This window comes from Dipteris shenzhenensis, chromosome 22 (genome assembly GCF_047967505.1).
Source record: "Dipteris shenzhenensis isolate YYH24624 ecotype China chromosome 22, Dip_SZ_1.0, whole genome shotgun sequence".
NCBI classification, from domain to species: domain Eukaryota; kingdom Viridiplantae; phylum Streptophyta; class Polypodiopsida; order Gleicheniales; family Dipteridaceae; genus Dipteris; species Dipteris shenzhenensis.
Window position 1 is genome coordinate 40,622,336 of NC_141617.1, and position 24,513 is coordinate 40,646,848.

Genomic DNA, 24,513 nt, shown 5'->3' on the forward strand with positions numbered 1-24,513 from the left:
AGGCTGGGGGCAATTGTGGAACAAGGAACTCTTCATATGGAAGACTTGGTAGGAGATTAGAAGATAGTTTGCCCTCAGCAACAATTAGCAACAAGATCCAATGTTAAGCAGGTTGGATCTATGGAACCATGAGTTAGGTGGAAGGGGGGTAATCACTTAGTCTATACTAGAGAATTTTGTTGGGGGAACAGTCCACTGTTCATCCCCATACCCACCCCAACCTCCAACATTGAGGGTCTTTTCAGGATATTAAATGCAAAATGGAAATTGTATGATAGCATAGAAAAGTGCAAGAAAAGGTTCTCCAAGGTGTGGATAAAGAAAATACTAGAAAATGTCTACTCTTCTATGGCTTTTACTACACAAATCTATTTGGTCTGATGTGAGAAGTTTGAACATTGGGAAAGGTAATGATAAATATAAAAAATGTCCAGGTTCAGATGATGATGCTTTCCACCTTTCTTTTGCATATCCCCATGCTAGAAAGGTCTAGAAAATTATTCAGATGGAAACAAGGGAACCCTTATGTTGGAAGGCCATTCTTCTAGGGGATGCCTACCGGAACAAGCAAGACAAATGGGCATAGATTAGGGCACATGCCTTATGGTTCATTTGGCTCTCTAGGAACAATTTTCAATTTAATAATGTTTTTGTTGCTATTGATGCTATCTTTCTTGCTTGGTGGGACAAGAAGAAAAGCGACTTGAAGGAATGGTTGAAAGTCTCAACCAAGCCCACACTCAACTCAACCAGGACCTTGATGAACACATTAGTAGATGCCACCTAGGCTCTCATGCCAAGGCTATCAAGCACACTATTGAGATGGATACTCATGTTGCTGGACACCTCCCTACTGCTAGGCACAAAAATCCATCATCAAACACAACAAACCATGTAACAAAGTGTATGACATGCACATAAGACGGAATTTCTTGGTCAATTGGAATTCTAAAACTGCGTCAAACATTACTAACAAAATTTGAATATCCAAGGTTAATGATGCAAACAACACAACCACAATGTTTCTATAAACCGTTCAAGCCCCAGTTCAATGGGGGTTTTTCTACAACTAGTTCTTATGTGCTCACAAAGATATGATCTGCCACTTTATCTTCTCCCCTTGGGGGCTAGGCTTTCTATGTATGCAAGGCTTTGTAAAGACTATATCTTTTGATATGACATAATGTAAATACTTTTTTATGCTTTTAAAAAAATGCAGGCCTATGCTTCGAAATATTTTGGCTTAAAACGGGCTTAGATTCTATGGAACAGGAGTCATGCGTTATCAGATTTTATGGTAGCTCATTTATTTAATGAGGTGGTTGTCACACAAAAGGTGGTTTACTCTTTTTTCATACTCTTGCTACTTGTGCCATAAAACGGGTCATTATGCTAGATCTTGTCTGACAATGATCATGTGTGGTGAGAAGATGGAAGGGCGAAGTGATGATTTAATGGACAAAGGTTGGAGTTTTGATGACATGCATGGAAAGGATGGTTCTATTGGGGCGAGTTGACATCAGGACAAATGTGGCTTGACCCGATACTATGGCTCAGAAATAGCAGGATGAAGTTGCTCAGGGGACAATCGTCATGCACAAAGTTCGTTGATGGAAGGGAGAGGTGGTGGCCTCTTCATGTTAGAAATGGGAGGGTTAGAAGCTTGAGGGGAAAGCTGGTCTAATCAAGGATGTCGTATCTGATAATTCTTGGAAGGTTATTGGTAGGCAAAAAAGGGAAGGTACATGCTAATGTTGTAGATTATGTCCTGATGCTGTTGGATAATGTGGTGGCTAGCATTAAAGGCCAACATGATATGGAAAAGGTTGATGCAAGGAGGGAAGAAGTTGTGGTTGTGTCTTCATAGAGTGATAATGAGGAAGAGGGTCTCTCGGATGCGAACCACAAAAAGAGACTCTTGGAAGAGAAGTCTCATGACTTGAAACTACCATCGAAAGCTGGTTAGAGTAAGTCGGGACCCAAAGATGCTTGTACAAGGATTAAGAACATAGCAAGGAATGTTAGGATGGGCAAGGAAAATAGGTTCAAGTTTCTCAAGGATGCATACAAGGCTTTTCCACAATAATGTAAGGGGGAGGTAGAGATCAGGTGTATCATTGGTGTCTTGGAATGTTCGAGGGTTGTGTGATAAAGGGAAATAAAAAGGATGCTTATTTGCAATAAGGAGGTGGAATGTGGAGATTGTTTTGCTTCATGTGGAGAGTTTGAGGGGCTATGGATGGCTATTAAGAAAATGGGATATGAGGCATTTGTGAATTCACTAGTGAGAGGCGAAAGAGGGATGGATGTGCTGGTTCATGGCTCAGTTAAAGAGACTGAGTTGATGAGAGATGTTGAGGGCATGTTTGTGGCCATTTGTTATGAGGTGGCTAGTTTTTCATTCAACGCAATCTATTTGTATGCTTCAAATGATCTTGTTGCTTGGTGTTGTTATTGAGAGAAGTTGGGAGATGTCATGGTTGGTTCGAGGTGGAATGTTGGTGTGGATTGGAATATGAGTGAGGTGTGTCTATGTAAAGGGTTAATTGACTACGATCCTATAGGTTTGAAGGGGTATACTTGGAATAATAGGAGAAAAGGGGAAGAGTTTAGGGCAAGTTTGATTGATAGGTTTGACTTTTTTGAGGAAGGGTGGTGGTTATGTGCTCCAATGGGGGGAAGAGTTATTTTGAACTCATGTTTGTCAGATCACTATTCTATGGAGTGGTCTTTCTGTATCCCAAGGGAAGTAGGTAGGTCCTTTGATATCCTGCTTAAGTTTAATAAACAATTGGTGAGGACTCGGCTATTTTGTGAGGAAATTGAAAGGGTGTGGGCCACGCAAACATGTGGAGAAATAGACCCTAGTGAGAGATGGGATAAAGCTATCAGAGCGGTGGTGAGAGAAAGTGCAATATTATAAAGTGTTGGTTGATTACAAATTTCAAGACTCAAAGGTAATATTGTGACTAATTTCTAACATATTGTTGAGGTCTTTAAGAGCATTGTGGGGTCCGTAGGTGCTCAAGATGAAGAATAGAAGGTGATGTTGAATGAGTCTTTGGAGGGTTGGGACAGAGAGTGGATGTTGGACAGAGGGTGGAATAAGGTAAATATTTTTCCATGAAGGAGTTAAAGGAGGCCATAGATTTGATTGAGAAAGACAAATCTTCTAGGTTGGATGGGCTAAGTGCGGAAGTTTTTAAGGCATTTTGGCATATAACTAAAGGGGAATTTCTGGATATGACCAATGCTGCTATGGATAGAGGTGTACTATCAGATGCCAATATGGGGTTGATAAAGATGGTTCAAAGCAACAAAATAGGTTGAAGGTGAGGAATTGGAGGTCCATAACAATGTTGAATACTTTTATAAGCTGATAGCTAAGGCCTTGGCCTTAAGAATAAGGATATTGTGCATGAAGGTGGTTGATAGGAGGAGAATGGTTGTGTTAAAGGTAGATATATTTTTAAAATATATCCAATGTGGCATTGGCACTGGATTTTGCTAGTACTTCTGGTGAGAGATGTGTGCTCTTTGGGTTTTATTTTGATCAAGCATATGATAGGATTAGATGGGATTATATCCTAGTGGTTTTGGAAAAGTTGGGGTTTGGGGATGCCTTTTGCAGGAAAGTGGGATATATCAAAACATTGATATTTTCGTTCATACTTCCATCAAAAACTTTAGAAAGCATCAATATTTGCATTAATAAATCTCTAAAAAAGAACATAGTATCAAAAAAGTATCAATAATCTACAAAGTTTGATAATTTGGACAAGTGTGGGGTTTAACCCTGCACCTTGCAATGAAATTAGATACAAATGTTTCCACAACCAAAGACATTTTCTATCAATGTTAAAAAAATCAAATAAAAAGTGATATATTCCATTCAAAACGAATCATACAACATGTGGGAGAGAAAGTACTCTATCCCTAGCCTCAACAATGTGGCAAAAAAGCCATGGTGGTGGTCTAAAATGCCACGACATCCCAAAAGGGGTCAAATGAAAAAATAATGAGCTGTCCCATGTCCTCATGAAGGATAAAAGTCTCCCACGAGCTGCCAAAGAGGTGCCTGTACACCACTCCCACTGACTCCTAAGAGTGAAGATAATCTCTGCCCAAATGGAAGCAAGAGTGTCAGTCTCCGTGCATAAATGGCCCCCAAGGACAAAAGAACACCGAGAACACCATATCTGCCATAGGGTAATACTAGAAATCACCTCCCAGGCTGACCCTGCAGGTGAAGTAGGCCTGGAATCCTGAGCTGGTACTAGTACCAAAAGTAAGTCTTGCGGCTCCATGATGCTAACATCTGTGGGACCTCGTCTCTAGCAACGCTGCATGAAGAAACCGTGGTCTCCTAGCTCTGACTCATAGAGGGCAAAGGCTCCAAATCCTCTCCCCCAAGGGCAGAGCCCCATGTCATCAGAAAGGACTCAGATGTAACATATGAGAACATCCTGAAGATACCTGTTTAAACCACTCTAGAATTGGGGCAGCTCCATAAACAATGCTTACTAGATTCCTCTGCAAGCTGACAACGCATACACAAGGAGGGTCTACCCATCTGCTGAAGCCAAGTACCCATAGGTATATCCCTATGAATAGTGAGCCAAAAAAAGTAGGAGACTTTCCTGGCTCTATTGATGCCCCAAAAGTGAGTCCAGTAGCTTAGCAAGAGCTCTGCAGTAAGTCCCTGTGCGTGCCAATGCTGTGAGGCAAATGGTAGGTGATGAGAGTCTCTCTGCTGAATCCTGTAACTTGCCCTCATCGAGTACTGGAAAAAAGAAAGAGGACAAGCACCTGCCACCAGAGCAGCTATCAATGTTTTTCTTCATCGTCTAATCAACCGAAGCCTCGTTAAAATCTTTTGAGTCGCCCTCATGAGATGCTCATCCTCTTGATCATCCATGGCCAAGTCTCACACATCCTCCATTCAAGAATGCAGCTGCTAGCCTATGTGTTAATGGGTGGGTGGTGGGAAGGTTTGAACTATTAAGATTAGTCAGGCAAGGGTGCCTATTGGCCCATTATTGTTTGCTATTTGTACAGTTCCTTTAATCAATATGATTAAGAAAGGGGCGGTGGAGGCGAGAATTAAGGGATTGGTGCTTCCTTCTAGTAAGCAAATTTGTCCTTAAATATATGTTAATGATATGATGGCTTTTTCGGAGGAATGTAAAGAGAGTGTGTAGAATCTTTGTGAGATGTTGCAAGGATTTTGTGTGATTTCGTGTTCTATTGTCAGTTGGAAAAAGACATTTGGATACAAGACTGATACTAGGTGGAGGCCTGACTGGTTGAATGAGATGTTAGTGTCTTGGGTGGAGAGAGGAACATTGGTTTGATATTTGGGGGCACCTCTAGGGGTTGGGCTGACCTTGAGACAATGGTTCAATTGGTCTAAGGAGAAGCTGTGGGTGAAGATTAGAGCTTGGCATGGAGTGATGTTGGGGTGGAATGCTAGGGTATTAATTGTGAAGCATGTGCTTGCAATGGCCATTGTGTCTTTGGCCTTGATTGGGGGATTCAAGGACTATCATTGGAGTGAAATTGAGAAGAAGTTGAGGGCGTTTGTGTGGGTGGAAGAGAGAGATAGGAGGAGGTGGCATTATGTGCCATGGGATGCTATGAAGATTGCAAAAGTACAAGGGGGTCTACGGGTGCTTGATGTCAATAAACGTAATGTGGCCTTGCTAAGTGGTTTCCAAGAGTATTGGCATGTCAGGCCCCATGGGTAATGTGTTATCTAGTTTGTGGAGAGAAGTAGGGAAAAGGGTCTAGGGGTTTGGAAGAATCTACCATGGTATGATATGCTATGCTCATGGTTCGCTTTGAAGATTGTTGGCTCAGACTTTGTAGCTGGCCTGGTCGATGCCTGGAAGTCTTGTGGCAAGTTGATGCTGTGGAAGGGGAGGATGCTGTGGAAGGGGAGAATGGGTTGGAGGAGTGATGCTAGTCTCTTGGAGGGAACTTGGTGGAGTTGGGAAGTACAATATCGTGAAGGTCGTGACCTAGATTGATCTACAAGCGGCTAGGTCTGCGTATAAGAAAGGGGTTAGGTAGTGGGGGGGCCTGTGGAACCCAAGAAGAGTCTGTGGAGAAAAGTAAGGGGAAGGGCATGGGGGTTTGGAAGAATCTACCATGGTATGATATGTTGTGCTCGTGGTTCCCTTTGAAGATTGTTGGCTTAGAATTTGTGGCTAGCTTGGTGGATGCCTAGAATTCTTGTGGCAAGTTGATGAGATGGCAAGGGAGAATGGGGGTCTCAGCGGTGATGCTAGTCTCTTAGAGGGAATTTGGTGGAGTTGGGTAGTACAGTTGTTACGGAATTGTATTTCTGATATTTCTTGTTATGCAAATTATTTTATTTTAATCAAGTGTGACTATGGCAAAGTATTCCATACGAGCGCACCGGTTGCGGTGGGGGTCCTAGTGGATGCTTAATGGGGTTTAGTTGGGGTCGCCTAACTACTTGTGTTTTTCTAGGCTAGATGGTTAGTATTGTGGGTGATTCCATGTTAATACTAATGTCGCTAGTGGTACTGGTGTTGTTGCAATTGGTTGCAAGGTGTGTGTTTTGATGTTTGTATCAAGCGTACAATTGTGTTGGGATTAGTTGGTGTGATGATTCATCAATTGATCGTAACAACTAAAACAATTGGTAGCTTGAGTACAGATGAGGAGTTGGATAACGAGGAACGGATATGGCAAAGGAGAATTGGATTGATAGAAGTATTGAATGGTTGCCAAAGGCCATGGGCCATATTTTTAAGTAATGAATATTAAGCCATGGGCTAATTTATTTTATTAATTGTGGACGAGGGCATATTAAGCCTTGTGATATTTTAAGCTCATGGAGCTATGTTGAGCAATCCCTCTAATTTTGAACAAGGGATGCTTTTGGATGTACTATTTTTGGCTCTTTGCTTTTTGGAATATGCAATTATAAATACTCTAGATGGGAAGCAAGAGCCACCATCTAGAGGAGGGGCAGATTGGACTCCATGCAATGTCGCTCTCTCTTTCTCTTCTCTCCCTCACTGGTTTCCTTGTTCTTGGTTTCTATGGTTTTGGTAAATCATGAATTTGTGACAATGTCTAATTCCAGTTTTCGTAACAAGAGTATCAGGAGAAGGCGGTGACCTGGATTGATCTACAAGCGGCTAGGTTTGTGTGAAGAAAGGGGTTATAGATAATGGGGGCACCTATGGAACTAGAGAAGAATTTGCTAGAGAGTGGCAGTGTCTCTTGGAGTGTAGTTTGGGTTGTTTAAGAGGGGGATGGTCCTAATTGGAATTGTGATGAGTAGTATTCCTAATGGTTGGCCTACGAATTGTGTCCAATCTGGATTGTGGAAAATCAATCAGTGGATGGAAGGAACACAAGATGGAGAAAAGTCTTGATGAGGGTGGTGTATAAAAATATGATAGGAGAGTTGTCCCTAATGAAGGACCTGAATTGGAAATGGGGCATGTGATAGTCAAAGAAGTGGTAACGGTTTGTGAGCCTATGGCAAGGTTCGCAATTTGGGAAGGCAGGCTTCTTCTTATGAAAGGTGATGCGTAAGTGGCTTCTATTGAGAGGTAGGATGAGAAAGTGGTCCAAAGTGAATCCATTGTGCATCTGTTGCCCTGTGACTAGAAGGATATGGTGAGTAGTGGCGGGGTCTATTTGTGAGATCGCGCTGATGCAAAAATTCTATGTGATGATGAAGTAGAGGCTAGTGATCCTTGGAGACATCCAAGGATTGCATTCTATATTAGGTGCTTGTTGGTGACATATTTGGCCTGCAGTGATGTTTTTCGATCTAGGGTGTTTGGAATGAGATAGTATTTAACCATCGGGTGGGGGTAGGATTTAGGGAAAGTGTGATTTTGGCCAATGTGAAATGACTATTAGTAGCTAATATGGGGAAATGGGTGGTAAAAAAATACTCTTTTGGTGGGGTGTATATGAGAGGTTGAGCTTGGGGTTGGTGTAACATTTGCCTATACGGCATAGGTCTCGTTGCCCACTTTAGGGGACCAATTTTGTATACTTTTCTTTTTTGTAAATAATATAAGTCGAGTGGTTCAATGTTTTAACAAAAAGGTATAGAAACTGGACTCTTGAAACATAAAGACCATGAAGAGTTGACATTCATGCAACATTTGCCACCGCTAAGGGGCTTATGTCATGGAGGGGAAACAGGGGGGAAATAATGGCCTTATGTCATGGAGAGGAGAAGAGGGGAAATAGCTATTTCCCTAATGCCATGCTATGCACCAAGGGAAGTAAGTGGGAAATAGAAGGGGCCATGGGAAATAACACCCCATGCTGTAGACCCCATGGTGCTATTTCCCTCTCCCTCGAGAACCATTGATGCGACATTTCTCTACTAGGTATTGATGAGACATTTCTTTATAGTCCTCTGACTCGTGCACCAAGGGAAAAACATCCAAAATATGCTTTTCCTTTTTTCCCTTGGAAGAGCATATTTTGGATATATTTCCCTTGGTGCATTGCATAAAGGTCGTAGAGAAATGTCACATCAATGGTTCTCAAGGGCGAGGAAAATAACACCATGAAGTCTAGAGCATGGGGTGTTATTTCCCATGTGTATCCACTCTATTTCCCTTGGTGTATTTGCACAACATAAGGGAAATAGTTATTTCCCTTCTTTTTCTCCTCCATGACATCAGGCCTTAAGTCGAATAAACCTTACTACAACCTCCACATAACAGAACAAAGAACACTATGAAACAAACACACTAAGCAAAAGAAGATCCAAAGTTCAAACAAGTGTAATCCTTATCTTTATGAACATAATCAAACATCATAAGTCAACATCATTAACATAACATTGACAATAAGGCACGTTGGTAGTATGACCTAGCATCCAGCTCTCAAGAGTCATGACCAAGTACCCATCCTTGTGCTTATCTTACAAATTTCAGTCTCACAATGCAAGCATTGGTCCTCGTGGAAAAGTGTACATGTTCATGAAGATTGGGTAAGAAATGAGGGGGTCGATGTCTATGAATGTCGACAAGATAAAGATGATGATTGTGTCATTGTTAGCCACACCACATTTGGTATAAGAGGTTTATTTGATTAGCGGGACAAAGGGACAAAGGCAAGCTTAATGGACTTTTGTTATAGAAGTTGTCCCTAGGGTGTGAACGTAGAACCGACAGATACCCACCCCACAAGGGTTAGCTGCGTGGTCTAAACGCCATGGGGTGTAAGGGGGCTTCCCCGCGATAGTTGCACCAAAAATCACATCCCCAATTCATATAAAGTTCTAGGTCTGGAATTTACTACAACTAGAAGCGCTCAAATGCTCACGCAGAACTGCAGAAATCCCGGAGTCGAGCCCAGCTTTCGAATGCTGGGACTGGGAAAAATCCGGTATCCAAACCTGTGAGAGGCGATTAAGCTGGAGGAGAAGATGGCATGAGGGCAAGGAGTGGAACTCAAAACTCTTGGGAGGGAAAGTTATAATGTTAAGGCTTAAACCCTAAACCCTCTCATATGGAATGCCTGGAATAGAATTCATGGATGGTTCTTAAAATCTCCTCGAATAGCTTCAATTCCTGTTTGCATTTTCAGTTGCTTGAAGCTCCTGGTTATGGCGGATTGAAGTTTTTTCATCAGAATCCTTACATTTCTCGCCATAGATTTCTCCTTCCCCCCAAATCCAGGTCAGTTCATCGCCTCTTCGATTGCTCACACTTCGAGCACTTGCATTTGCTGGCGAATTTCTCTCGTCTTTGTTGCTTGTCATCGTCGCTTTTGCGCAACCTGCTCCGAGCTAATGAATTTGCTGGAGAATTCATTCCAGGAATCGGTAGCGCACACCATCGATTCACTGCATCACGGCGCTTCGTTGTGATGACATTGCAGATCATCGCTTTCGCGTCTAGTTTGTAACTCTCTAAATTGTTTTGGACTGGATTTTGGTTTTTCAGGCGTACGAGCTGCAAGTGTTCAGAACTCCGTTCCTCGACTTGAATGAAAAATTTGGGCCATTTGATATTCGCCGGAACGCGAGCACTTGTATCATTTTGCATGCTCGAAATGGAAGCTGCATGATGCTGTTCTGAGCTGCGAAACTGCAATGTGACCGCTGCCCGAGCTCTTATGTCCCAGCAACAGTCCATGGCGTTCTCAAGCCGTCTCCATTTCCCTTATCGTTGCGCAAAGTCCGGCTTCAGAGTCCTCCCTCCCGTATCGACCTGGGCGTCGAATTCGTCCAGCTGGAGACCTTTACGGCGAGGGCAATGTATCTACTCGTCGCAGTGTGCACGGCTGGTTGCAAGTCCTCTCCTTCGACGTGGTCGCTTTTTATTTGCTCTTTCTTATCCTCGGTTTTACTCGGTTCCCAGCGAGAACAATCGTTGCGGATGCTCAAACAGACGTGTTCACGTCGCCTCAGCTTCGACAAGTAGGCAAGATGGGGAAGACGGCTCGGTGGGAGTCTGGGATAATGAAATTATAGACACAGAGGACAACCATGGCATCAGTAGACCTCAAGATACTCGAATAGAACCTGTGGAGTTACACAAGGAGGTAGCGGAGTCCTACTTATCTTACGCATTGTCGGTGTTAATAGGCCGGGCATTACCAGATGTGCGAGATGGGTTGAAACCTGTGCATCGTCGAATACTGTGAGTAGCTTCACTGTCTTAATTTTTTTATCACGCAGTAAAAGCAGTCATGTAGTGATGCTATTCTAGCCTTCTAACTCAAATTACTAGATGCTGAAGTTGCATTCTGTTGTTTCTGTGTTATCTAGTGAGGACTATGCAAAACTCCATATCTATTAGATGTCTCCCAATCCGTGAGGTTTTTAAAAAGATACTGAGAGTAGAGTAAAGGAGTCTAATTGGCTTGCTGTAATGCTTCATTGTTGAAAGCCACGAACAATTGCAACGATCAACTGTCTGCCATGCAGAATTATAAAATATGAGTTCTTGAAAAGTAATTGGGCAAAACTACCGTAATCTTGTCAGGGGATGACACTGAGAGTAAGGAGATGTTCCTGGTAACAGCTTGAGTGGCTTGCTATAATGCTTCATTGTTGAAAGCCGTGTATGTCTGTCGCGCAGATCATAAACTATGAGTTCTTGAAAAGTAGTGTGGCAAAACCACCCTAACCCTGTCAGGAGATTTCAGTAGCTCCAAGAAAAAGCATAAAATCCACCATTTATAAGTGAAAGGGGAAGAAGAGAGGGCTGAAATGGGAGGAGACAAAAAGGAATCAAGCTAAACTCATTGGGGGGGGAGGAGCGGCAAGGAGAGAAGACGTCTAGGAAAAAGGGTGCCATTAGGAGACTTGAAGTAATTGAAGAGTGGAGCAGCTTGTCATACATTTAAGAAAGACCACCAAAGATTTAAAAACCCTCTACATCAGTTAATCCCTGCATTACCATTAACCCAAAATGCTATCAGTTAATCCCTACATTACCATTAACCCAAAATGCTATCCTATTCAATGTTGACGATAGCACATTTACCCACTTGGGAACAAAACCAGCACAACGAGCTTCAATGGGCTGGTGGATCCTGCCCCAACATCTCCTTGCAGCTCTTCTTCCTGCTGAAGATGTGCTGCCAGGGAGTAGAACTCAACGGCCCGGACCCCCCGATGGAGCCCCTTATAGAGGGCATGGAAGCCCTCCGCCCATCTACCAACCAGTAACTGGCCAACTGGCCTTATCCCAGACCTGAGCAGGGTCTTCTGCTGACCACACCTGTATGGCTGACTGGCTCAGTCTGTGGGCCCTGACTGGTCCTGTCTCCTGCAGACTGCCAACTGTCCTTTGAGATATAAAAGCCCCTATGCCCTGCCATTTGCAGGGCTTTTGCTGCCCTTGTATGTACCCCATCTGTGGGCCCTTCTGCCCACCATCTAGACCTCAGCTGCAGCCTGATGCAGGCTATGCTGCTGCTGCTCACATGGCAACCATAGCCACAGTCTCTTTCCTATTCTTCTATGTATAAGATCAGCTGATGTGGCTTGCTTGTTCTCAGCCCATTTGGCATCTCTTTCAATCCCTTTCCTACGGCAGGTCATCCTCCCCTTTGTCCTCATATGGAGGCTCACAGCTGGGTCCCCTAGACCCATTCGAATGCGTCCTTGATCTCATGCCCTCAAACCCACAACTGTTTCTCTAGGTCTATCTCCATCCAGGTAAGTCACCTGGAACACAGGTACCATCTGAGTAGCACCAATTGTTCATGGCACTGCTCTTCTTGATCATGAGCGTGCAGCATCCGTGAGCAACTATCACAGGTAGCAAACACTTCTAGGAAATATTTTTGGAAAATTTCATAAGAACTTGGAGAACTCAAACTGAAATTTGAAAATCGGAATTGCAGCACTTATCTCAAAGATTCTTCGTGACAGAATTGAGGGAGAGAAGAAGGAGATGCAGCACGCGCGACACATAGGGCCCAGAAATAAGGGCTGGATCCCCCGAAGGTCTTTATTGCTACAGAAAATACTTTGTACAACTGGCTCTGAGAAGAGCATGAAGATGAGTACAACTCTTGAATGAATCTGGGAGGCCGGGGGCTTTCTTTTATAGACTAGGCCTGCAAAAAGCTAGGGCCTGCTTTCTAATAGTTGCTTTTACATAAAAGCCAAGCTTTTTAGGCTTTCTTTTAAATCTGGTGCTTTTGGCGTCTTTTTTAATCTTGTGGGTCCTCCTTTAAAGAGGTGCCCCCTCGTCCATGCTTTAGGCCTCGTGGGACTTGCTTTGTTTGATTTTCTCCCCCACTCTTGGGTCCCTTTTTGCACTCTCTTAGGTCCTACACATTGCAGAAGCAAGTTCCAACACTTTAACCCATTAGAGGTTAGCGAAATGTATGTATTCCTAGCTCTTGGACTAATCCTAGTCCCTTGTGGGTGTCCCCACAGTTCTCTTTTACTAATGCAAAGCAAAAGTAAAACAAAGTTCTCCTCTAGTGCTAGCCTTCGTCATGGTTGAGTCTGCCCTTCACCTTCGGACTACCGATAGAAACTCAGCACGAAGACTTTGTATAAATGGATGCTCAAGTATGTGTGGGTGTGGATTTGTATGTGTGAGCATATTTTTATACTATGGTCTACACCCACTGTTGGGCGTGATGACGCCAGTAGTAGCTAGTTCTTGCTATGTGTGATAGAGTTTATGGTTTTCAATCTTATGAGTGACTATCATGAGATTGAAACTGCACTATAGGCGCATAAAAGCTTATTCTAGGTAACCAAAGTCAACTTTCTTGACCAACGTCAATGCAATAAAGATTCCTCTTTATGTCTTGGGAGAAGTACCAATTTGGTGACATCCCCTGAGCTTCTAATCAGTTGTCCTCAGCTGAAAAGATTCTTGATACAGTTGTAAAACTTGAAGATACCTCCTTTCTTGGCATCAATTGCCTAATAGTTTTGGTATTTGGCAAGGTACCCGCAAATAAACGTGCCTCTGGGTGCTTCTCTCTTCCACCTTAGGTGGCTCTTGGAATATGGTAACTTCTGATCGTTGACTTAGATCGATCTTGTGGCATTCTTTGCTACTTTTGGCCGATGGGACTTCCAGGCACTAGGCAGCCACTTTTTGTGTTTAAAACACTTGCTTTCCGTATGGATTCTTGTTTTTCTTTGTCATTTCCTGCTCTTTAAGAGCACTGGGCAGCCATAGGCCATTCTTTTTCTTGGCGTTTCCTGCTCTTTAAGAGCACTGGGCAGCCATAGGCCCTTCTTTTTCTGATTTTGGGATTGATTACTCCATCCAAGCATTTTCCATGCCACTGCTATGCAATAATCCTCTTGCCATGATCAACCCACTTGAGTCCCTTCGATTTGGTGCCATTCTCGATCATATCAATATTCTTGGTCCAAATTCCTTGGAATGACAAAGCTCTTGACATCTCTGTTTCTAAGAAGCAACATAATGTCTGTAGATACACTCAGAGAAGTCTCCCATCCGATACTTACATGTCCTTTCTTGGCAAATCCATGCCCCTTTCACTTGGTTGTCTGCTTCTTATTTGACTTTCACAAGACGGATTAGAAATAGTTCTGAAATGATTGCTTCTTCCAAGAGGTCTGTATTCCCCTCGACTTCTTTGGCTGCAACTCGATCTTTAAATCCGAATAAAAAGGAAGCCATAAATCGGAATGGCTAATACTTGGGCATATCAGTAACTCCTCATTCATGAGAGGTCATATAAATCACTTGCATAAAAAAGAAACCAAGGCTTGAGCATATCATGCTCCATAAACTTCTCATCCATGATGAGTTCCCATGGCTTTCGCTTTTGACATCTCGTGCCCCTTCAAGGCTAAATGCCCCCACAATTAAGCACAGACGTTTATGACAATGTGTGGATCGTCCCCTTCCCTTCTTGACAATACGTCCAATTCGACCATTGGTCTCGGCTGGTCAAGAGATGCGTAGCAGAAATCATTAGCGGCCTGAATGTGAAGTCATTACTGTTAGAAAACAGAAGGAAAGAATCACTCTAACCTCCAGCCAAGACCTCTCCCACTCTAGCAACACTCAACTCAGATAACTGATCACAGATACAATACTCACTCAGAGAAAACTTAGGCAGAGAGAGAATATATTCATCCACCGGATGGTGGGCAGAAAACTGGCTCCAGGAGAGCAATACAAAACTCAGCCAAGTGCTGAGACAAACTGCAGAAATTCTCTCTGTCAGAAAATGCCAAGTCTGAGTGCACAGCACAGCCCAAATCAGAGGCTTTCTGTCCTGCACTGGATGACTGAAATGAAAGGAAGTGAGGGCCTTTTATAGGCACTGCCCAGGCCTGTTGGTCTGACCGACCAGCAGGGTCGGTTCCCTGACTGGGGACCGACCAGGTCAGTCAGTAAAACCGACCAGGGTCGGCCCTGGTCGGTGGCCCTGGTTGGACCGACTGGTCCTGCAACAGGGCCCTATAAAAGGGCACCCTGTGCAGCCAGTCCTTTGCCTCTAGGTAGGCATGGAGCCCCCCCAAAATGCTGCTGTTTGCTGAGTCTCTCTTTCCCATCCCATCTTACCCTCACTGCCCCTTGTCCCCACAAAAGAGGGGCTCACAGGTGGGAACAGTGAGTCTCTAACACCCCCCCTCAATGTCACAATTGTGGGCCAATCCCCATGCGTTTGATGAGGTGCTCCATCTGTTCTCGAGGGAGTGCCTTCGTGAAAAGGTCGGACAAATTGTTGGCGGTCGGGCAGTAGATAAGCTCGATCACGTCGTCGATGATGAGCTCTCGAACAAAATGATAATGAACTTCGATGTGTTTGGTCCGCGCATGGTACACTGGATTCTTTGCAATAGCTATGCAACTTTGATTGTCGCACATCAGCACTGTCGCATTCTCCTGACACACATCCATGTCCTTCAGAATCCACCGCAACCACAATGTCTCACAAGCGGCTGTACACGCGGCTCTGTACTCTGCCTCTGTAGATGAAAGAGATACTGTGGGTTGCTTCTTACTTAGCCAAGAGATGGCTCCAGATGCAAGTAAGAAACAATATCCTGTTGTCGACCCTCTGGTGTCCACATCACCTGCCCAATCACTGTCACAGAACCCGCCTAGTTCAATGCCTTTGGTGTAGCTGATCCCAAAGGTGCAAGTACCCTTCAGATACCTCAGCACACGTAAACCTGCATTCCAATGATTCTTCCTGGGAGAAGCAGAAAACTGACATAATAACCCAACTGCATAGCAAATATCCGGGCGCGTATTGGTAAGTTAAAGCAAACTTCCTACCAATCGTCGATACAAAAGAGTATCAACCAGCTGAGATGTGTCGTGAACACTTAGCTTCAGCCCGACCTCCATGGGAGTAAAAGCTGTTCTGCAATCCTCCATCTGAAATCTCTTCAGAATTTCTCTGCAGTATTTCTCCTGGGAAATGAAAATCCTGTCTTTAGCTTGCTTTACTTCAATCCCAAGGAAGTAATGTAATAACCCAAGGCCAGTCATCTCAAACTCAGACATGAGTAGCTCCTTGACCTGTGAAATCTTCTTGACATGATCACCTGTCAAGATAAGATCATCAACATAGAGGATGAGTACCAATCGCAATCCCTTCTCAATGAACAAGTAAAGGTTTGCCTCAGAAGGACTCCGACTGAGCCCAATCTTCTGAAAGAATATATCAATCCTTTGGTACCAAGCTCTGGGGGCCTGTTTCAGCCCGTATAACGCCTTCTTCAACCTACAGACCTTTAATGGGGACACTGGATCCTGAAAGCCCGGTGGCTGCTCCACATATACCTCCTCCTCCAGGGTTCCATTAAGGAATGCGGACTTCACATCCATTTGAAAAATAGGCCACTGGAAATGGGCAGCAAGGGCAATCACTGTCCGGATAGTAACCATGCGGGCTGTGGGAGCAAAAGTTTCATCAAAATCCATGCCTTCAGTTTGAGCAAAACCTTTCACAACCAACCTGGCTTTATACTTATCCAAGCTGCCGTTAGATTTGTATTTGAGTTTGTATACCCACTTAGTGCCGATGACTTTCCGTCGAAGGGGCCTGGCCACTAAGTCCCATGTATGATTATTCAGAATAGCATCCATCTCTGCCTACATGGCAGCCTGCCATTCGGGATTGTCTTTCGCCTCCGCAAAGGTTCTTGGCTCAACAATCCGAGCCACCAAAGCAACATTCATGGATGGGGTCTTTTGAAGACGTTGAGACCGACGCAATCCGGAACTGCTACTCTCAAGTAACGAGGTGACACGAGACTCTTCCAATGTCCGGAGGTACCATTGGGGCAACCTTTTCTGCTTCTCTGTGGGAGGAGGAATGGGAACCTCTGTGGGACATCCTGCTCTTCCTGTGTATCGGGTGGAATATCAGCTTTTGATTGGGTAACCTCTTGAATGGTCAATTTGGGACGGGGTGGGATCGGGGGTTGAACAATCTCCTTCTCCTCAATCTGAGGCTCCTCCGGGGGTTCAGGTTCTTTTTCCGCGAAGACAACATCACGACTGATGAGGATTTGCTTCTTTACTGGATCGAAGAGGCGGTAGGCCTTGGATTCTTCACTATACCCAACAAAGATACATGGTCTGCTTCGGGAATCAAGCTTGGTCCTATCTTCCTTGGGCACATGCACCCACGCGTTAGAACCAAAAATGCGGAGATGAGAAATAGAGGGCTTCTTACCATAAAATGCCTCATATGGAGTCTTGTCCTTGACGGCCTTCGTCTTGGTACGGTTGAGAATGTGTACGGCTGTATTGATAGCTTCACTCCAATAGGCTTTAGAAAGATTTCTCCCTCGGAGCATAGCAAGCCCTGTCTCAGTGGTGGTTCTATGCTTTCTCTCGGCTACCCCGTTTTGCTGAGAAGTATGTGCCGTGGTGAGTTGTCGCTTGATCCCATGCTTGCGACAAAATGTATTAAACTCACTTGAGGTGAATTCTCCCCCCCTGTCTGTGCGAAATGTCTTGACATCTTCCCCTGTCTCTTTTTCAACTCTAGCCTTCCAGTCTTTGAATTTCTCAAAAGCCTGAGACTTTTTAGCCAAACAATATACCCAAGTCATTCTATTGAAATCATCCACAAAGAGAAGTGAATACCTGGATCCTGCCCATGATGCAGTAGACATTGGACCACAAATGTCGGCGTGAACCAACTCAAGTGGTTTGCTGGCCCGAAACGAAGCTTCTTGTGGGAACTTATCCTTGTGCTGCTTGCCTTCAAGACAAGCCCTACAGACATCATCCTTGCCTGTAATTGGTGGAAGTCCATCCACCATCTTTGACTTTGACATTTCAGCCAAGATTCCATAGCTGACGTGACCGAAGCGCTCATGCCAAAGTTTGGACTTTCCGTGATCATCATGAACCAACATTGCACTGAGACGGTACAGTCCATTCTCTTCAACACCCTGTGCCACCACTTGCCCACTCCCTTTGGATGTCACGGTGACCTTGCCATCTTGAAAAAGAACTGCCATGTTGTTTTTGTCCATCTGACTTACAGATAGTAAATTCTTGCAAAGGTCGGGTACATAAAGTACTCCAGAGATATCCTTCTCCTCACCCGCCATGGTAATGAAAGGAATGCTACCGATGCCCTTCACAGGACATGTCCGGCTATCCCCAACAGAAACTTTGGAATCCGGGTGTGTACTGTCCATGGTTTTGAACCACGTCCTTCTGTTGGACATGTGCTTAGAAGCACCGCTGTCAACATACCAATCTTCTTTTCCTTCACTAACTGCATAAGCTGAACAATGTTCACTGAGTAAGAATAACTGACCAGTTGTCACATTGGCAGAATCACTCCTAGGCTCTTCTTTGTTTTTGGCTTCTCTTTTCCGCTTTTGATCCGCCTTCTTCTTCCGGCATTCTTTGGCAGAGTGGCCAAGCTTTTCACAGTAAAAGCACTTCATTTTCTTCTTACGTTCAGCGTCCTCTGATTTCTTGGAATCCTTTGACTTGCCTTTGCCAGGCTTGTCTTTGGCAACCAATGCCTTTTCGTCGGTTTGCGTAAAGAGTTTCTCTCGGGCCTCCTCCTGAAGTAGGAGTGGACAAAGCTCCTCAAAGTTGATTGGCTTTGTCCGTTGACCCGCAGTGACCGTTGTCACAAAACTTTTGAAACTCCGTGGCAACTTGTGGAGTGTGAGTAATGCTAATTGACTCGAGTCCACCTTCTGACCAACCGCTGCGAGCTGGTCCCGCACAACTTTCACCTTCGTCAGATGATCATGAACACTGTCACCCTCATTCATATCAAGGTTATAAAGCTGATGCTGCAATGTGATGATACGAGCTGTATTATCGGTTTCATACAACTCCTTCAGTATGGTCCACGCCTCTGAAGACGTTTCTGCCAACTGGATATGAGGAATAACAGAATCTGCTGTCGTGCCTATAAGCATTGCTAAGACCTGAGCATCCCTCTCCTCCCATGCATAGAGTTCATCTGCATCTGCTTCAGCTAGAACTTCACCTCTCTTGTCCACAATATCCTCCGGCTTTTCTTCAGTACCATTGACAATCTTCCACAACCTCCGTGCCAACAGATGGCTTCGGATCTTGACTTTCCAGATTGGAAAGTTTGTACCATCAAGCTTTCCAGCTTCACCAAAATTAGGGATAAATGAAGAAGGAAGATGACTGGAGAAGGAGGAAGGACGAGCAATGGATGTAGAGGCTTCTGATCGCTGATCCATCTCGGTGAATAGCTACAGAACTTGAAAAACTGAAACAGAAATAAATGAACTGACCTTCTGTACTGAACTGAGCTGAAAACAGAGTTGCCTTACAGCCAAGGAACTCCTTCCTTCAGAGAGTGATATTGATGAGGAAGAGTCGGGAGCCTATGGCTCTGATACCATGTTAGAAAACAGAAGGAAAGAATCACTCTAACCTCCAGCCAAGACCTCTCCCACTCTAGCAACACTCAACTCAGATAACTGATCACAGATACAATACTCACTCAGAGAGAACTTAGGCAGAGAGAGAATATATTCATCCACCGGATGGTGGGCAGAAAACTGGCTCCAGGAGAGCAATACAAAACTCAGCCAAGTGCTGAGACAAACTGCAGAAATTCTCTCTGTCAGAAAATGCCAAGTCTGAGTGCACAGCACAGCCCAAATCAGAGGCTTTCTGTCCTGCACTGGATGACTGAAATGAAAGGAAGTGAGGGCCTTTTATAGGCACTGCCCAGGCCTGTTGGTCTGACCGACCAGCAGGGTCGGTTCCCTGACTGGGGACCGACCAGGTCAGTCAGTAAAACCGACCAGGGTCGGCCTGGTCAGCCCTGGTCGGTGGACCTGGTTGGACCGACTGGTCCTGCAACAGGGCCCTATAAAAGGGCGCCCTGTGCAGCCAGTCCTTTGCCTCTAGGTAGGCATGGAGCCCCCCCAAAATGCTGCTGTTTGCTGAGTCTCTCTTTCCCATCCCATCTTACCCTCACTGCCCCTTGTCCCCACAAAACGGGGGCTCACAGGTGGGAACAGTGAGTCTCTAACAATTACAGAATCTCATGTGCTTCTTGCTATCAATCGGCCAATTCAACTCCACCAAAGCATGGCTAGCTGTCTCTCTTGTGCTGCTCCAGAAGGAAGATGATTGTATGGAGAGAATACTAATCGCTGATTTCAGGTTGCATCTCTTCATTTCCACTTGCCTTGCAATCTTGGATCGTCACTTTCCTAAGAAGGTTCAAGGAAGCAAGATCTGTAGCTCTGATATCACTATCACATGTAGCAAACACTTCCACAAAATATTTTTGCAATATTTCACAACAACTTGGAGAACACAAACTGAAATCTGAAAATCGGAATTGCAGCACTTATCTCAAAGATTCTTCACGATAGAGTAGAGGGAGAGGAGGAGACGTAGCACGTGCGACACTAGGACCCAGAAATAAGGGTTGGACCCCCCGAAGGTCTTTCTTGCTATAGAAAATACTTTGTACAACTGGCTCTAAGAAGAGCATGAAGCTAAGTACAACTTTTGAATGAATCTGGGAGGCTTGGGGTTTTTCTTTTATAGACTAGGCCTAGCAAAAGTTAGGGCCTACTTTCTAAAAGCTGCTTTTACATAAAAGCCAAGCTTTTTAGGCTTTCTTTTAAATCTAGTGCTTTTGGCGCCTTTTTAAATCTTGTGGGACCTCCTTTAAAGAGGCGGTGGGACTAGCTTTTAGGCCTCGTGGAAAGAGGCGCCCCCTTGTCCATCTCGTGAGACCTGCTTTTTCTGCTTTTCTCTCCCACTCTTGGGTTCCTTTTTGCACTCTCTTTGGTCCTACACATTGCACAAACAAGTTTTAACACTTTAACCCATTAGAGGTTAGCGAAATGCATGTATTCCTAGTTCTTGGACTAATCCTAGTCCCGTGTGGGTGTCCCTCATAGTTCTCTTTTACTAATTTAAAGCAAAAGTAAAACAAGCTTATTCTAGTTAACCAAAGTCAACTTTCTTGACCATTGTCGATGCAATAAAGATTCCTCTTTATGTCTTCGGAGAAGTACCAATTTGGTGACAGCAACCCTGGTGCCTCGATTTGGTTCATTCTGTCTGAAGTAGTGCGTTGCCCTATCAACGAGATGATCTAAGCATTTTTGGCTTGGGTGCTTGTTTGGGAGAGACTAAAATGAAATTGCATAGTCTTCACAAGTAGTTGTAGCTTGAATGAAGAGAATGTGGACTACTTTTTGATTAACCTTTCCCTTTAGTGCTAGCCTTTGTCATGGCTGAGTTTGCCCTTCACCTCTGGAGTGCCGACGGAAAATTAGTACGAAGACCTTTGTAATCTGATGGTGCTGATGACAGAGCTCCTCATATCTTCCTTTGTAGCAGGTCTCTAGAAGCATCTACATGCCCTAGATGTGTTTTGCAGGGAGAGGGACTTGATAATCAACCTTGGCAAGACCAAGGTTATGATTTTCAACACCTTACGGGCAGCACTTCATCGACATAGTTTCACATACCGAGGCGAGCCGTAGAGATTGTGCAGTCCTACACGTACCTTGGAGCAGATTTCTCGGGCCAAGTCTTTAGGATGGCCTACTAGCCAGAGCACGACTCACACATGGTCAGGGGACTCTAGCTCGACTAGAGCGACATTGTTTTTAGGCACACTTCCAAGACCCTCATATGAAGGGATGGCTTTTTGATACTCTCGTGAGACCGATAGCCGTGTATGTAGCACCCCGACCTCTTGGCGACCAGACTGGAAGAGGTTTGAGAGATTACTTGTGATTATGGGCTCCCGGATGATTCGGAATAAGCTCTCAATCCCTCTCAAATTAAACCGGCAGAGTTAGCCATAGCCATGACACCTCTCCAGATCGATGCTATCTCAGACAATGACATATATTCACTGGGTTTGGACTCTATCTAGCTTGAGATTGTTGAGATTGGCACTAAGGGTCATTGTGACGACTTGCAAACAACGAGGTCAGTGCAGCTTGGTATGCATGTGTTTCCAAATGGTTTGATGGCTAGGGGATCTAGATGGATCGATTCCTGCTTTTTCAGTACAGCTTGGATGCCCCGTCTTCCCTGATCCCACAAGATGAGATCAACCGTATCATACTGTTGGATCTACTATAGCTTTACATGGCACGAACTTGGGGAGGGTACCACGAGTTTCCCACCAAGATCCAGTTCTACCGCGACCATTTCCTTAGGATATGAGAGAGGGGAGCGATCCTCAGATCCTCATGCCTAGAAGACAGACGCATCTTAGAGTTGTTGAGGATTGTCATCAGGCAGATGAGAGTTTCATCCCATCAGCTGGGGATAGAAGCAGGTTGAGCAGCTGGGATACTGAGAGAGTAGCGGATATGCAAGCTTGCACACTAGGAGAGTGGAGACAGAGGAGCACTCTCTATGCATATGTTCGGCATAGTATGAGATTCGCAGATGGCACCACTGTCTATACCAAGAGGGACTCGGGTTTGGACCCCACTCGCTTGATCCATTTCCAGGATTAGGTTTGTGTCGTTCTCTATCTGATGGAGATGCAACTACATAGAGACTCTTCTGAGACAGATCAAAAGCAACTTGCGGTCCTAGTCGAGCAAGAGACAGATGCAGCCTACAGACATGTCACGGATTTTGTCACCATTTGGGACTTCCGAAAATAAAGATTAAACTTCATTAGAATTGACTTTGATCAAAGAATGGTGAAGTTGGTTAACCAGGAATAAGTTTTATTATTTTTACTTTTGTCTTGCATTGGTAAAAAGAGAACCATGGGGACGCCCACAAGGGACTTGAAATAGTCCAAGAACTAGGAATGCATGCATTTCACTAATCTCTAATGGGTTAAAGTGTTGGAATTTGTTTGTGCAATGTGTAGGACCCAAGAGAGTGCAAAAAGGATTCGAGATTGGGGATAAAAGCACAAAAAGCAGGTCCCACAAGGCTCTCAAGCAAGGACAAGGGGACGCCTCTTTAAAAGAGGGCCCACAAGACAAAAGGTGCCTAAAGCCTCCAATTTAGGAAGAAAAGCTTGAAAGCTTGGCTTTTATGTAAAAGTAGCTTTTAGAAAGAAGGCCCTAGCTTTTTGCTAGGCCAGATGTATTCAGAATTGTACTCAGTTCTATGCTCTTTCAAGAGCCAGTTGTGCAAAGATTATTCTATTGTAATAAAGCCTTCGCGGGGGTCCAGCCCTTATTTTTGGGCCCTAGTGCTGTGCTTTGCTCCTTACCCTTCTCTCCTAGCACTCTATCTAATTGGTTATTCAATTTCCATAATTTCAACACATATCTCGAGAAATGTACGGATTTTCCAGTGCCAGGTATCTTGTCCCGGGTACCACAATTTTACTTCAGAAGAGTCCTGCATTGTTTGCGAATTACTCCATGGTGCCGAAGCGATTTATCTAGTTTGGGTTAGTGGTATTAAAGCGTGGTTTTGTTACTTTCTTTGGTAGCAACGGTCTATAGATTCGGCAAAGACATCCGTGAGGCAATACCTCGAAAAAGGGAGATCAAGAGCTTTCTCTCACTTCCCATCAAAAGACCTCTCTAAGCATTCACATACTTCAAGGAAGTGTTCCCAGAGTCTTGCATCGTACCAGAAGCGTCACACTTCAAGAAAAAGAGGGAGGAGCTCGAAGCCTCACGGGAGACGAAGCCAAAAGCATGGAAGGAGATCTCCCTGTTCAAGCCCATCCTCTTCTAGTTCTTCTTCTTCCTCTTCCTTGTCTTCTTTTGTATCCCAGGGATGCAAGAAGGAGATCCTGATCTCGAAGCAGAGACTTCAAGGAAGGTGGTAAGTCGGTCAAGTTCACTACTTAAATGGAAAGTATGGAGCCACTCAAAATACTTTGCAGTTCATTCGTCGGGTTGATATATCCTTCAAAACGGGGCACTATTGCGAGAAGTCTAAGTTAAAGATTGTAAGTCTTCACTTGACAAACAGTGCCAATGCTTGGTGGGGAGCTCTTCTACTTGCAAAAGAGGCTCCAAAGACATGGAAAGACTTTAATAAGCAGTTTTATGAGTAGTTTTTGCCCAAGAATTTCTTTGATGATGTTTATACAGCCTGGGAAAGTGTGTGCATGGAAGCCTTTGACACCATCGAGACATATAATCAAAAGTTTTGGACAGCTTATCTTCAGATCACACCCTTCAAAGAAATTTCAGAAAAGACGAAGCTTCAAGTATTGAGCGGGATTGCTTCCCAACATACGAACTCAAGTAAGCATTGATTTAAAGAAGATGAAGCTCTGAGATTTGATGCATTCAGCTTTTGTGGTTGAACTGTTAAGGGAAGACCTCCTTTACATTATGGTAGAAAAAGGAAAGGGTGTGGATACTAGCAAAGGATTGTGGCACCAACCCAAGGTTCAAAGAGATTTCAGCCTCAGAAGCCGAGGGGCCCATTCAAGCCTTTCAAAGGGAAGTCAAAGTTTACTCCAGAATAGATTGAAGCCTTCCGAAAGGGGGGTAAGTGTTTCCATTGTGGAAAAGAAGGGCATATGACTGCCTAGTGCCCCGAAAGGCCTGTGGGTCCAAGGGAGCAGAAAGCGCCTAGAGAA

The 24,513-nt window shown here is 44.4% G+C and overlaps 1 protein-coding gene across 1 annotated transcript in view; it reads left to right on the plus strand.

Annotated features, from left to right (window-relative positions):
• Positions 1 to 9,537: 9,537 nt before the first annotated feature.
• Positions 9,538 to 24,513, plus strand: part of GYRA (DNA GYRASE A) — a 118,588-nt gene continuing 103,612 nt past the window's right edge. Inside the window, exons 1-2 of the mRNA XM_087393464.1 lie at positions 9,538 to 9,692; positions 9,960 to 10,658. Of these exons, the coding sequence (XP_087249590.1) occupies positions 10,132 to 10,658 (527 nt within the window). The 5' untranslated portion in view covers positions 9,538 to 9,692; positions 9,960 to 10,131. The remainder of the gene's footprint in view (positions 9,693 to 9,959; positions 10,659 to 24,513) is intronic.